The sequence below is a fragment of the Cyprinodon tularosa genome, unplaced genomic scaffold (genome assembly GCF_016077235.1).
Source record: "Cyprinodon tularosa strain WSP-4 unplaced genomic scaffold, ASM1607723v1 ctg152, whole genome shotgun sequence".
NCBI lineage: Eukaryota > Metazoa > Chordata > Actinopteri > Cyprinodontiformes > Cyprinodontidae > Cyprinodon > Cyprinodon tularosa.
Window position 1 is genome coordinate 518,735 of NW_024038354.1, and position 14,964 is coordinate 533,698.

General features: G+C 43.8%; 1 protein-coding gene across 2 annotated transcripts; it reads left to right on the plus strand.

Moving 5' to 3' along the window:
* Positions 1-3,439: 3,439 nt before the first annotated feature.
* On the plus strand, positions 3,440-13,956 carry osgn1 (oxidative stress induced growth inhibitor 1). Of its 2 annotated transcripts, none has more exons than XM_038279684.1 (8): positions 3,440-3,615; positions 8,987-9,052; positions 9,269-9,405; positions 9,473-9,664; positions 9,745-9,836; positions 12,345-12,544; positions 12,624-12,967; positions 13,088-13,956. In XM_038279684.1, the coding sequence occupies exons 2-8, from the start codon at positions 8,995-8,997 to the stop codon at positions 13,583-13,585; spliced, it is 1,521 nt and encodes a 506-aa protein (XP_038135612.1). In that variant the 5' UTR covers positions 3,440-3,615; positions 8,987-8,994; the 3' UTR covers positions 13,586-13,956. The 2 variants fall into 2 exon arrangements, with proteins under 2 accessions (XP_038135612.1, XP_038135613.1); XM_038279685.1 differs by lacking the exon at positions 3,440-3,615 and adding an exon at positions 8,185-8,907.
* The last annotated feature ends 1,008 nt before the right edge of the window (positions 13,957-14,964 follow it).

The following is a 14,964-nucleotide window of genomic DNA, read 5'->3' on the forward strand; positions in this document are numbered from 1 at the left end:
AACATCTCTGATGACTGTGTTTTCTTTGAGCCGTGTGAAGTTTAAACAGCCTCTGGGTATCAGCCCCATTATGTACCCGTCTCGGTCAAATGTTCAGCCCATTCCCAGAAAAATGGCCGAGTAGGAATGCTGTGTGTACTTTTGGCCATTTGAGAACCCTATTGTCTGGTTCTGATCCGTTCCATCGTCTGCCTGTGATTTCTGCTTTTAAAAGCAGATCCCTGTGATGTCAGCGCTGCAAATCTCCAGGGAACAAAAGGAAGCTTCGGACCCCATTACTGCGTGGGCCTCGGACTGCTGCTGAGCCTCCAGAAAGTAGTGTAGAAAGTAGTGACGCCACTGTCCATGACATCAGGCAATGGTTCTTCTGGGCTTTGATGGTTTTCATTCTTTGTTCAGTTATTCTGTTGGGATCATTAAGCTGTTTCTGACCCAGTTTGGGCCGAACACCACAGAGATAGACTACCATTGTGACTAGAGAGGTGTTCAGGCTTCATTTGGTTCTATGGCCTAAGAATCAATTCAATTTCAATTCTATTCAGTTTATTTCTATAGCTCCAATTCACATCATGTCATCTCAGGTCACTTTCCAGTTCACCAGATCATCCAGTCAGATTAATTCAAAGTTTTCTATCTAAGGAAAACCAGCTGATTGCATCGACTCATTGACTCTTCAGCAATCCCTCACACTAAGCATGCTTGTAGCGACAGTAGAGAGGAAAAACTCCCTTTGAACAGGAAGAAACCTCCAGCAGAACCAGGCTCAGTGTGAGCGGCCATCTGCTGAGGCCCACTGGGGTTCAAGGAGACAGAAGCAGACATAGAAAAAGAAGCATAGATACAAAAGGCAACTATCAACCAGCTCCACAGGCGGCCCCGTCCAGGAAACACACAGCCAGGCAGACGAGCTCCGAGCCAGCTCCCATGTCAGAGGATGAAGAGAGCACATCCAGTTAGTTTTATGAACAGGCACCTTCAGATCTGATCTGCTGTGCTGACAATAACATCAACAATGCAGAGGATAAGATAAGCTAATAACTTAAACTAGTCATCAGTCAAATATGCAAAGCAAGGTTGTGTAACACGCAGCCATGATGGCACGCTAAGGTTGTAAAGCATTATGTAACAGATCCGTGTCAGACAGGTTCCTTATCCAGCAGCCTTGTCTAAGGAACCTGTCTGAAGGCTGATGCTGCTGACTGCCTGATGCAGAAAACTCATAAGAAATTCATTTTTATTCATCTCTAGCAGGGATGGATTTAGGAAATGTGGGACCCTAGGCCAAGACAGGCAGGGGGCCCTCTGAATGGAGAAGACAACACATAAAACAACCCCATTCTACAGATAGAGAAATGTTAATAGAATAGACATCCATTATCTGTTCTAGGTTGTGTCCCTCTCTTCTTGTCCCTTTTCTTCTTGTTTTCCTCTCTATGTTTTGTACTCAGCTGACTTTTCATGCTGTCTCTAAAGGAATGAAAGATTTTTTCCAAGCACTAAGCTCACTTAGCTGATTGCTCCTTTCTCTGTTTCCAAAAAGGCCAAAGTAAATAACCCAGTCCTTCTTTTCACTGTAGACAAGCCATGATCTGCTTCTCTGTTCTCCATTTTTTTTAAATGTATGAAAATCGATTTTTTTTGTGTGAATAAATTTCAGAGATCAGTGGTCATAACTTGCTTAATATGGATGAATTCCAATATACTAATAGATGGACAGCCTTTATTTTGGAAAAGCATGTTTGAAAGAGGAGTTATCTTTGTTAATTACATTATTAATGAGAACGGTACAATTATGGAGTATGAGGAATTAAGAATTATATATGGTGATGCTTGTTCAAACTTTTCTTTTAACCAACTCACTGGAATAATTGGAAAAAAAATAATTAACAATGGAACTACTAAACTATGAGTTTTTAAACCTCCAATAAAAAAAATCTAATCGGCAAAAGATAATTAAAATAAATAGGAAAATATATAAATTTTATTTAATAAACAAATCACTGATGGTTGCCCCATATAACACATATGGAAAATGGAAGGACTACTGTGACTGCCTGCTGCCGTGGGATAAAATATTTTAATTAATCTATAAAACTCATGTTTATGTGCAAAGTCATTATTTTCAAATTAAAATCATATACAATTTCTTAGCCACAGGAAAAATGTTAAAGCTTTGAATTATGACAGAGTCAGATGACTTTCTGTTGTCAGGAGCCTGAATCCACCCTGCAAATGTTTTGGTTTTGTCGTATTGTTTCTCTATTTTAGGTGGAAGTTGAAAAAAATGTGTTTAAGGATTGGTCTGTCTCACTGGCAGAGTTTATCGACATTCATGACTTAGTTAATTCAATCATTGTATTTGGTAAAAGGTTTATCTTTAAAGCCAAAAATAGATTTTCACTTGGTATTAATTTCTTTAAAACATTTATTCAGCATTATTTAATTTTAGAAAGTTATATGCTTGAAATGAAGCCAGAAAATAAATGTTCTTAAATGTTTATTCTGAAAATGTAATTTGTGGACGAATTATTTTCTCTGTTTTCCAACTGTAGCCTACAGTAATTGCATTGAAGGCACAAATATTTTTACAAGTTGCTGATGTAGCAAAAGTGTGCGCTATTCATTTATTGTTTTATATTAATTGTTACAGTTTGAAATTAAGCAGGTCAGGATTATGTTTAGGATACTTATTTTATTCAGAAAGTTTGTTATTTTGTATTAAAGTGAATTGCTGGATAATCATTTGTTTTCCATGTGTTCATGTCAGTAAAAAAATATGCATCTAATTCAATGCAGATTTGAGTGAAACAGTTAAAAAAAATAATTTCACACACGAAGGGGACTAAAAAAAATCCCCTTTTTTATTTTCAGTAAATTGAAAAAAAAAAGAAAAAGTTGTAGATATGTCTTTTATATGTCCTTTACAGACAGAACTGGACGAATTTTCATTGTATTTTTCTCTTATGGCTTTAGATTAGATTAAGTTAACTTCAAACAAAAATTATCTCAGTCGTATCTCTACTTGTGCTTTTTGACATGTCAAATGCTCTCTGTAGTGACCAAACCTCGGTATCAGTGGCAGGTTAAACTGCACTTGTGCAAACAGTGCTGACACCAGGCATGAAAGCTATCAGTTCAGTGAGGAAGCTAAGCTGAACTCAGAGACAGTAGAAAACTAAACTATGTCGCTCATTACAAAGAAATCCGCCTGAAAACGTCCATTAAACTTTAAAACCTTTCTGTAAAACTATCGTCCATGTTGTAATGCGCTGATCATCTCGCATGAATAAACGAGCTTTTTTTTTTTTTCCTGTGACGCCGCTTTTTTTTTTTTTTTTTTAATCAGATTCCGCTCACGCGATTTGTGATTGGCTGGCGAACCGGGTGGCCGCCGTTGATTGGCTGTTAGTGCAGGGCTGGAGTAGTAGTATGCAATGGGTGAATGTCAGGCTGCTGCTCAGAGCAGAAGGGCGGAGATATCAGGGAAGGAGCTGAATGGAAGGCAGGCGTGGGGCTGCGGCATGACACGCTGACAGACGGAGGCTAAAACAACCGAAAAATAAGGAGAATTATTCTGGAAGTAAGCAGGGGATCCACGTCTACGGAGAGGAACCGGTAAGTAAGAGCAGTTTGCCCCCAGAGGGCTGCTTCTGAGAGCGGCTAACCCTGCAGCTAGCAGCTCGCTATGAGGCTGGATTATGGAGGGAGGAGTCCAGCAGCGTGACATATACAGTCACGCTGCTGGACTCCTGCCAGGTTCACACAATCCAACCGATTCTGGAGTTTTTGCTTTTAAAGTTTCAGATGTAAAGTTATTTATAATTTATATCCACAGTTTTTAGCAGGTAAACTAAATGAAGCTTAAAAAATAGCTTCTTCTTTCTGTCAGAATGAGGTTTTAAAGGAAAAGTCCGCTCATGTTCAGGATTCAAACTTCTGAAACTATTTTAAATATGAAATTATTGGCCTGCTCAGTGGAGCACTGGGTAGTTCTGGGTTTGATTCCCGGCCTGGAGTCTTTCTGCATGGAGTCTGGATGTTCTCCCTGAGCATGCATGGGTTCTCTCAGGGTACTCCAGCTTCCTCCAAAAACATGACTGTTAGGTTAATTGGCTTCTCTAATCCTCTGTAGGTGTGCGTGAATGGTTTTTTTTGTCCTGTTTGTCTCTGTGTTTCCCTGCGATGGACTGGAGACCTGTCCAGGTGAACCCCGCCTCTCACCTGTAGACAGCTGGAGATGGACACTAGCACCCCTCGCCCCCCAGCAGGGATAAGAATGACAGAAGATGGATGGATTAAATGATTCCATCCTGTTCAATAAATGTTTTTAATTCAGAGTAATTTTCATGTGAATGTTCTTTACTGGAGGCATCCATGTTTGTCAAAGAACACTACTGCCACCTACTGGTTTGTGACGTCACGGTGCGGTATCGGCTGTTGATCAAGTCCCAGTGCTGTATCTGGTGTCTGGGGGTTAGATCAGCAACGCACTGCGGACAGCGTGCGCGTTCATGTGTTTTGAAGGCTTTGTTTGGAGGGGTTTGAAGGGAGAGGCATGGTTGTATGTTCAAAAAATATAACTTGCTGGAACTGTTTTCCTAGATCTCCTACAGCACCTTTCACTATAGCTCTGGTGAATTTCAATGGTGAAGTCCTCTGGAAATCTTCAATAATTGTTGTTGATTGCAGATGTGTCTAGTAGTTCCCATTGATTTAGCTTGTAAAGCGGGGAGAATGGCGCTAGGCTTACCGCACCGTGACGTCACTGCTGGAAGATGGCAGGAGGGAGGGGCTACTATATTTGGGCAAAAATGGCCGCTCCCAGACTCGGTGATCGTGAGAGACAGAAATGAAATCCTCCAGCTATAGATCCGTTTTCCTCTCTGATCATTTCCAAACTCCAGCCTCCAGGCGTGTTTATCGAGTCACTATTGCTGCACGATAACTGAGATTGTTCACTATCTGATTGTGTCCTCGCAGGCCCAGTTTGAGGCCAGAACAGGAACGCTGCCTGCAGGATGGTTTAGATTCATTGGTTTTCATTGCTGTTGAACTGAATACAGATTCCCAGAGGTATAGCTTCCTTTTCTGGTGTCTTTTTGGCTTTTTTTTTTGGCTAAAAATCCTGCAAAGACTTTAGTTTAGGATGCTGGGTGAGGGGAAAACCTTGGAGGTTAATCAGCCAGGAAATCTTTGTGTTTAAAGCATCTCAGGAATGGTTATTAGTGGTTATCTTCTGTTCTGACTGGAGAAAAAACTGTTTAAATGGAACAAGTTCTGCTTTCCACCTGGTAATCAGTTGCTCGTTGGGTCAGTTGCTCGGAGCAGGCATGGCTCTTATTTGTGCAAAAGAAAAGAGGCCATCTTGGCTTGTTTCTCTGGACGTTCCTGTTTTCCCGTTTCTTCAGAGAAGCGTCGCCGTGTTTCAGTTTGACAGAACTTTCTGGGTCCGTTTGTTTTCAGGAAGAAACAGGAAAGCTTCCCTCAGGTTTCCTGCAGGAAAACTACGCTGAGGAAGTCAGAAATACTTTAAAAGTTTAGATTTTTTTAAACATTTATTTGGATTTTAGTTGATTAAAATCCCCCCAAAATACAAAAAAAGTCTAACTAGGCTATAGAGAAAAATAAAACTCTGAAAAACTTCTTCATTCAATAAAATGTTTTTATTTTATGTTTTTACATTTTTTTAATCACAGATTTTATATTAAAATCTCAACTTCAACTTTAAGAATTGTATTTTTTTTACTTCAAGCCTATTAAATTGTTTCTGCCAATAGAAACGCGTTTATGCTCCTAATCCCAGAGAAGCCCCGCCCCCAGGACGCAAGGGAATGTGATCTGGAAAAAAATATTTGAAGAGAATGAAATTTGTAAAAATCAGTTTAAAAAGAGAAATCTGAAAATGTAAATTCTGTAAAAACACATTGTGAAAAAAATATAAAATGTGAAAATATTAAATCTTTTAAAAAATATTGAAATTTAAAGCAATTTGATCAAACATCTTTCCAATTTTATTTCTAGAGTGCATTTTTTAATGTAGATTTATACTCGTAAATTTGAGGCTTGTCCTTTGATTGTTGTAAAGTTGTAGCATCTAATTATTTTCTAAGTTGGAAGATATTGGAACTAAAAAAAATAAAAAATAAAAAGATTTAAAAAAAAGTTTCCCAAACAAAATTAGAGGAGAACAACATTTTTGAAACATTTTTTCAGTTTTAAAATGAATATTTTTGAACAACGTTTATGGCCCAAATGTAGCCCCATAAAACACCTGATGTCACTGATATGGAGGTAATTTAAATCCTACATTTTGTCCATTTTTACTGGACTGGAAGTTACAGTAAAGTTTTACAAATGCAGATGAGTTTCAACTCTTCTTCAAACTGTCAAGTACAAAAACTTGTTCTTAGATTCTCAGCTTTGCTTTAATTAATCCAAAACTACTAGTTTGTTGTTTTTTTCCTTCTTAAAAAAATAGTTAAAATTCCTCGCATTGTTGAATAGAAGCACACAAACTGAGCTCTGAGTCACGGATGAAAAATCTCTTGCATCTCAGTTTTTATGACGCAGAAAATGAGCGAAGATGCGACTAGTGACACAGCAGCAGATCTGTGCACTTCTGTTTTCACTGATCTGTAGTGATAAAGAGACAAAACTAAGAATCCAAGATTATTTTTGTTTTTTTTTACTCAGAGCTGAAAATTTTACTTTTTTTTTTATAATTGCTAAAGATGTACGATGAAAAAACTCCAAAGTTATAATCCACAAATGTTTTTTGAATGACAGTTTTAGGGCTCTATAAAATCCGTTTTATTTTTTCCCAAATTCCGTTTTTTCCGTTTTAAATTTTGAAAATTCCGTTTTTCCCATTTGATGTTTTTTTGCTCTTCCAGTCAACGGAATGTTGACAAAACTTTCTAAAACAATATCTTACCTGTCACGTAAAAGGCTCTGTACTCGGGGCTTAGCGTCGTGTTTCTCAACTTTCTCGCCATTTTTTCAATGTTTTGATGGGGGAGGGGGAGCGGAAATGACGGAGCGGGAGGGGTTGTGGCACCCAGATTTGCGTCCCCCGGTGTGCATTTCCCCCCCTGATGTACGTTCTTCTCCCACACAAAAACAGAATTTCATTTCAAATGTATAAATTCCGCGTTTACACTAGATTCCGTGTTAATTTGCCAATTCCGCGATTCCGTAATCGTGGAAATTCTAGGGCCCTACAGTTTGAAATAACTGAAAAAAGCAAAAAATCTAGATTTGTTTTTAATTTGTGTCTCAGTTCATGGTTTGTTTTCTCACACTAAGAGATTTAACTTTTCTTATAAGACTAAAACATTTAAGAAACGTTAATTTCCCCGTGCAACTCCAAATCCACAGCTAGATTATAGATACTTATGATTCAAGATGACCTTCATGCACACAAAAGATGAATGGATACAGGTCTTGACATGAATCAGGTTTATTGACTTAATTCCCGTTTTAATGAGTTGCGATCATCTGGTCCTTCTTTCGCTGAGGCGAACCTTGTGACTCGGGACGTTATCTGATGCCATGATGGCTGAAGGCTGGCAGCCTGCTTCTCTCTTCTCTTCTCTGCAGCATAAACACCGTGACTCATCACCTTCCTCCTTACATCTTATTTTAAAGTGAGAGTAAAGGTTGAATTCCTGCATTTGGTGAGGCAGTCAGTGGGCGGGGCTGCCAAACCTTTATATTTTTGCCCCCAGGATGAATAATCTCATCGCCATGGTGACGGCTCCACTCAGGAAGAGAGTTGCTGGCGCGGCACGTAGCTCCAGGGGTCTTTGGCTCAGAGAGGCGGCGGCGTTTGGGCTCCGGGCCAGGTCCTGCTTCGCTCTCACGCAGCCCCTCCTCCTCCTCCGCTCCTTTCCGTTTTGTTGTTGCTCAGGTTTTTTCTTCCTCTCCCTCCATGTGTCTTCTCTTCTCACGTGTTGGTATTCAACGTCATCAGCATGACTCTGCAGATTGTGAAAGTCAGCCGGCTCCTGCTGGCCTCGGCCCGGCCCACAGGAGGGGGGGGGGGGGGGGGGGGGGGGGGTTGTCGGTGAGATCATGGCTGACCTCAGAGTCCATTACACTGACGGGATTCTAACAGCCTGCTTTGTTTTCTTTTTTTTTTAAATCTTCCCAGTGGTTTTACTCTGTAATAGAAACTAAATGAGCTGGAGGCGATGAAAGGAGGACTTTGATGAACCTTCGCCGCTCTGAGGTCGAGTCCAGCGCTTAGCGCTGAGCAGCAGGAAGGAAGCTGCTTAGGGAATCAAAGGGTTCGATCAGACCACAAACTGAGCACGGTGGTGGCAGCATCATGCTGAGGGAGGTGTGTTCAGTATTTTTTAAAGCTTTAGCTGTGAAGTTCTCAGTCTCTGGTTTCTATCCAAGATATCATGGGAACAATTTTGTTGTACCCTGGAGTTCATTCTGAAAACATTAAGCGTGAATTCAAATGAATAAACTCCCACAAATATGTAACATGGCTGCTGGCCAGCAGATGGCGCCATTGTTGATATGTAAGCAGAACCTTCCTGGTATTTGCATGAGAAGTAAAACCAGAGCAAAGTCATTGTAGAACTATTGCTGAGTTCCAGTCCAGCCTCTGAAGGCCGGATCTGTCGGCCGATTACATCATGGCGCAGCGGCGAGGCCTGTTAGGATGAGAAGACTCCTCGTTATGCAGCCGACAAATGCAGGCTTCTTGATGCCTGTTTTGAAGGACTGCTTTAAATGGGAGGTCTTTGTGTCTGATGTGCAGCTAAAATAAATCCTGGTTTTAGTTTTAAACCTCAGCCGCTGATTCAGGCGGAACTTTAAGAAGCAGTTCAGGCAGAAGTTAAAACTCACTTCCTTCCTGCTGCGCCGAACCTCAGCTTGACCTCGAGGTCAAAGGTAGGAAGCAGGAGACGCGCCGTGACCAAATATGGTCAGATTCCTGTGTGACTGAAGCTGATGTGTTTCTGTGTTGCAGAAGAAGAAATGGATCTACAGGATAAAGAAAGCTCGTCTGGAGAGGTGCTGCCCGTGGTGATCATCGGTAAGGCTGGACCGGGGGGTTCTGATCCGGCTGATTGTTCTGATCCGGCTGATTGTTCTGATCCGGCTGATTGTTCTGATCCGGCTGATTGTTCTGATCCAGCTGATTGTTCTGATCCGGCTGGTTCTGATCATCCCCTGAAGATGACCAGAACCTATTCACGATGTTAAACCAGAATCCGATCCGCCTCCTCATCCACCTGGTTCTGTTTCCTAGGTAACGGGCCCTCAGGCATCTGCCTGTCCTACCTGCTGTCGGGGTACGCCCCCTACCTGTCACCTGAGGGACGCCACCCCAACCCCCTGCTGAGCAGGAAGCTGGCGGAGCGGCCTCACCTGTCTCTCCTGGAGCAGGTAAGCCGGGCGCCTTGAGAGTGAAGCTCACCTGGTTCGGGTCGGTCTGAATCGATCTTCTCTGCAGGACCTGGAGTATCTGTGCGAGGGACTGGAAGGACGCTCGTCCAACCCCGTGGCGGTGCTGTTTGATTCGTTGCTTCTGCCAGACGGGGACTTCGGACTGGACCACACCTCCCCCCTGGAGTGGCGGTACGAGCCGGAGCGGGCCGTCCCTCACCTGGTTCTGGGAAAGGGCCCCCCCGGCGGGGCGTGGCATGTACGGGCTTCCTTCAGAGCTTTAGCTGTGGGTTGTTTGCTGGAAGGTGAAGGTCTGACGCTGAGATGTTCTCCTTGCAGGCCATGGAGGGCTCCATGCTCACCCTCAGCCTGGCCAACTGGATGGAGCTTCCTGGGCTCAAGCTGAAGGACTGGATGAGAGAGAAACGCAGGTATGCTTCTGCTTCGGTTTGATGGAGCCTGAAGGGAAGCAGCAGCTCCTTCCTAATGTAGCTGCAGAGGTTCTGATTGGTTCTAGACAACAATTAGAAATAATTCATTACATTTTTATGCACATAATTCAGTAACTGATTTAGTGGCTCCTATACGGAGGGTTAAAGGGGACAAACTAAAATGATTACATATGGCATTAAATATAACTGTATGAATACGTGATGAAATAGATACACCATTGAATAAATAACATTTCTATATTTAATACATCATGATAAAGGTAAATGTTTTGTGAAGCAGCAACAGAGTTAATCTGAGCAAGAAACTTCAGATCAGAGAGCAGCGACAAAAGATCTGATGGAGAAGAGATTTAAAGTGGTAGAGAAGTTATATTTAAACGTCAAATCATTTTGGCTTAAATATTTATATAAATGTTCTCTTTATCAGACCATTTTGTCCCAAAATTTAGAAAATTTCTATTTTGAAAAAAATCTGTTTTTTCCCCGTTATCTTCTGCAGGCCAGTTAGTTCTACGTCAGCCTGAACACCTAAATTCAGCCAATCATATATCAACGGTCATCTGTCAATCAAATGTTTTCAGTCATAGCATCTTGATTCATATGTCGCAGCTAATATACGCAACGGTTGAAATCAGGATCCTTTCCTTTCCCATTGAGTTGCGTCCCAGTGTTCACGGGGATGGACGTCTGTGTCTTCAGCAGGCGTAGAGCTAACAGAACTGGCAGCGTTGCGAGGCAAGGGCTCAAACATGTACGGCTGGAAGCCTTCTACACCAAACCAAGCTTCTGCCGCCCTGGCGTCCTCTTCCACAACATCTTCGTCCCCGCTTTCCTCCTCTAAATAAAAAATGGATGACGGAGGAGACTCATCCACGACCTCCGACACTAAACTCTCCTTCTCTTGCATGTTTCCTCTGTCCATAGCGTTCCTTGACAGCGTCGTTTCTAAGTCACCAATTTAGTGCTACTTGGTCCCAATGGAATTTCCCATTGGGAACCTGCTAGCACTAAGATGCTAACTGTCAGGTCTAACACCTAAAACACTGTAAAACAAGGAAAGAAAGGCACAGAGTCAGAATTCTTTTTATTCGCGAGGAGAGTAGAAAGAGACCGTGCAGGTACATCTCCAGCCCACTCTGCCGGTCTTCAGCTTTCTCCCCTCTATTTATTAAAGTCAGAGGGGGGGGCTCCCTAGTTACACAAGCTGAGGTGCTGCTAAAGGAATAGGAAACAAGAAATACAATTCAATTTGCAGCCTCAGTGAACAGGTCAATTTGCATTTAAATGTCTTGCTGTCAAATGGTCCGAGAACCTCCTGGTTTTGTTAAGCTTGAGCAATACCTCCTGAGAGTTGACCTATACTGCTTGTGCATCACCTCTCTGGAACAGTAATATGTCACACATTATACATCATAAGAACAAACATTAAGCATCTTATATATTATACATAATTATTCCAACACTAACTGGTTAGCAAGATGCTTCCGACAAATCGGCCACAACCAAACTTGCTTGTGAACCTTCCACCACAACAATCCCGCCCCCTTGATTAACGACCAATCACATTCCCTTTATTCACGCGTGTAAAGTCGGGCACCACTGGGGAGAATTCGGAAACGTAACGGTTGGAACAGCCGCTTCCCTACGACTTTAAAAGAACGCAGAAGGTTAGAATGCGAGGAGAGAAAATCCTGCTCTCAGATTGAAAGTGTAGGCTGTTGTCTTTTAGCAGGAAATAATCTCCCATAGAGAGATTATTTGCACATCTTGGTGCACAGGAGGGAGCGGGCGGCACTATGTCCGTGCTTTAGCGATCAATGCAGTCGGGCCGTTCGAGGCCATCGACCTGCTTCGATCAATAAACCAAAAGTTACAGCGAGCTCCTCAAACAGAGCTGCACGGGAGTTCAGAGCGGCGTGGAGCCAACCGCCTGTTTCAGCACAGAGGGGCAGGCAGGACCCGGGCCGGGGGCCGGATACGGTTGAAAACTTTTGCCTTGATATAAACATAGTTAATATCAAAGGTAACAAATTAACAGATATAAATATACTTTATATAATTTACTAACAAATAAGAGGATAAAGTTCCTTATAAAGTCCACTGGAATGGTTTTGTAATATCGAATCGCCAATCATGGCCCTTTTTTAAATAACTGCAGCCGCTCCAAATCTACCCGCTGCTCAATAAACGAAGAAAATACTGTTACCATGGAGACACAGGAAGTTTAAAACAGACCTTTTAGTTTCTGAAGTTTTAGAAGTTTGACTTACTGAGATAACAATACTGATGACGCACCAAAGGTTAAAGGGGGGGGGGGGGTTACTATTTAATGACTAATTACTGTCTCTGCTGACGGGCAGAACTCTGGGCTCTCCAGAAATAAATTTCTCTCCATTTGGTCCAAGTTGTTTGATGCTCAGCAGCAGAGCTGAGCGTCTCTAGATCTAACGGCGAGCTGTGACATCACTTCCTGCTGGCTGGTTGCAGGAACGTGAGGAACGACCGAGCGACGCCCGCTGAAATCGCCTCCTACTACCAGCACTACGTGTCCCAGATGTCCCTGGAGCAGAACTTTGCCTGCGGGACCACAGTTACCACGGTAACCAGAGAGCCCGCTAAGGCGGACGGCTCCGCCCCCTGCTGGAGAGTGTCGGGTCTGCAGCTGAGGGAGGCTGAAGTTCTAGAAGGTGCTGTTAAAGAACAGGCGGTGGTTGATGTTCTAGGGCACGGTGGGTAAACTGGTTTAACTGGTTTCTCTGCCTGCAGATGGTTGCTCGGTAACGGAGGAGGTTCCTTTCTCGCTGCTGGCCCACAGCGTGGTGCTGGCCACGGGAACGCACGACGTCCCGGCCCGGCTGGGCGTGGAGGGCGAGGAGCTGCCCTTCGTGGTCCACTCCTTCTGGGAGCTGGAGGCGGCCATCTCTCGCGGCGAGCTCGACCAGTCCTCGGACCCGCTGCTGGTGGTCGGGGCGGGGCTTACGGCTGCAGACGCCGTGCTCGCCGCTCACCATCTCAACACGTCGATGTTCCACGCCTTTAGGCGCTCGGTCAGCGACCCGGGGCTCATCTTCAACCAGCTGCCCAAACTGCTGTACCCAGAATATCACAAGGTGAGGCTCCGGTGGCGGCGGCTCCCGCCCGGCGGCTCCCTCCTGGTGGCTCCCGCCTGGCGGTCACTGTTGGCCCGCCTCCATCTGATGCTGCAGAAACTAATGTCTCTTCTCCCTCAGGTCCATCAGATGATGACCCAGCAGCAGCACCGACCCGCCCCTCAGACGCCGGAACCGGCGCAAAGCCTCGGCTCCTTACCCTCCTCTTCCTCACGCCCCCCTTCGTCTTCCTACCCCGGCTACCTGAGCTTCCCGTGCCACCGGGTCGCAGCCTTCCGGCCGGACAGGAAGTGCGTCCTGGAGTCGGACTCTGGCCATCAGACGGTGGTCCAAGTCTCCAAGGCGCTGGTTCTGATCGGCGCCCACCCTAACCTCTCCTTCCTCCAGGATAACGGCCGCTCCCTCGGAATAAACCCGGAGGAGCCCATATCCTGCCGCAGAAACCCCATAGACGTGGACCCGTTCACCAACCGGGTTCTGGCTGCGGACGGACCCGGGCTGTACGCCATGGGCCCGCTGGTGGGCGAGAACTTTGTCCGCTTCCTGAAGGGAGGGGCGCTGGCCATCGCCGGGGATCTGTCGAAGCGGCGGAGAGGAGCGCCGCTTCTGGACTCGTAGCTAGAACCCAGGAGGTTGAAGGATAGGGACCTAATCCGACCTCCGAGTCCGCTGAGCCAGAACCGAAGCGGTTTGGTGCAATAAGCTTGGCGGGACGCCGTCTGAACCCCAGCAGAAGCTCCGGCGACGTCCTCACGGTGCATAAGCTGTTTGTTTTTAAACCTCAGAACTTTCTGCTGTTTCAAGGCCGGGTTCGGCGCGACCAGCAGTCCGGATCGGACCGGTTCTGTGTGAAGCTGCTCTTATTTATTCATTTCTGTCAGTTTGATCTTTTCTAACTTTTGAAATCAGAACCTGAAGAAGCAGAATTTAATAAAATCTACATTTTAAATACATTTTCATAATAAATATTCATATAATCTTTTCTAAAATTAATCTTTTTTTTTCTCTTATTCTTCCTTAGATAATTTTAACACATTAAAACAAAGTCACTGATTTCTAAACCAACAGGAAAATAAAATCCTTCCCATCGACGGCGTCTGATAACATTCCGTATATTCGTGCACTTATTCTACTCTGAGTTTAAAAATTTATTTTATTTTAACAAATCAGCCCACCGGTTAGCACTGATGCTAACTGGTGGCTACAGAGCTGATCTCCATTTATTCCCTGATTGCTGATTGTCCGTTGGTAAACCGGGGTTGAAGTGAAGCCATCGGCCGCCATATTGGTACTCCCTACTTAGACTGGTCAATTCTATTGAGTTTATTTCTATAGCTCCAATTCACATCATGTCATCTCAGGTCACTTTCCAGTTCACCAGATCATCCAGTCAGATTGATTCAAAGTTTTCTATCTAAGGAAAACCAGCTGATTGCATCGACTCATTGACTCAAATACAATCCCTCACACTAAGCATGCTTGTAGCGACAGTGGAGAGGAAAAACTCCCTTTGAACAGGAAGAAACCTCCAGCAGAACCAGGCTCAGTGTGAGCGGCCATCTGCTGAGGCCCACTGGGGTTCAAGGAGACAGAAGCAGTCAAGGTCAGAATGTAAACAATCACTGCGCAACAACATCAATCAACCATGATGTTCTCATGTTCAGGGACTGAAGACTTTAAAATAAACATAAATTCATCACTTTGACACAGACTGGCTGTTTCATAGCATCAGTAGATTAACTTTAACAATCGGCCCATCACATTGCAGAGTCATTATGAAGTTAATGAAGTCTATAAATCATGTAACATATTATACAATCCAAAGGGATTTAAATATTTTCGGAGATTTTTTTGCTACTTCACTTAATAACAGCAATTATTTCACTGCTGCTAATGCTTCAGCAGGGAGCGATGCTATTGGCTGGCCTAGAAGTCCTTCAATGATGTCATCGCTTAAATTACATATTTATTTGGTCATGCTTTCATCCAGCCTAGTA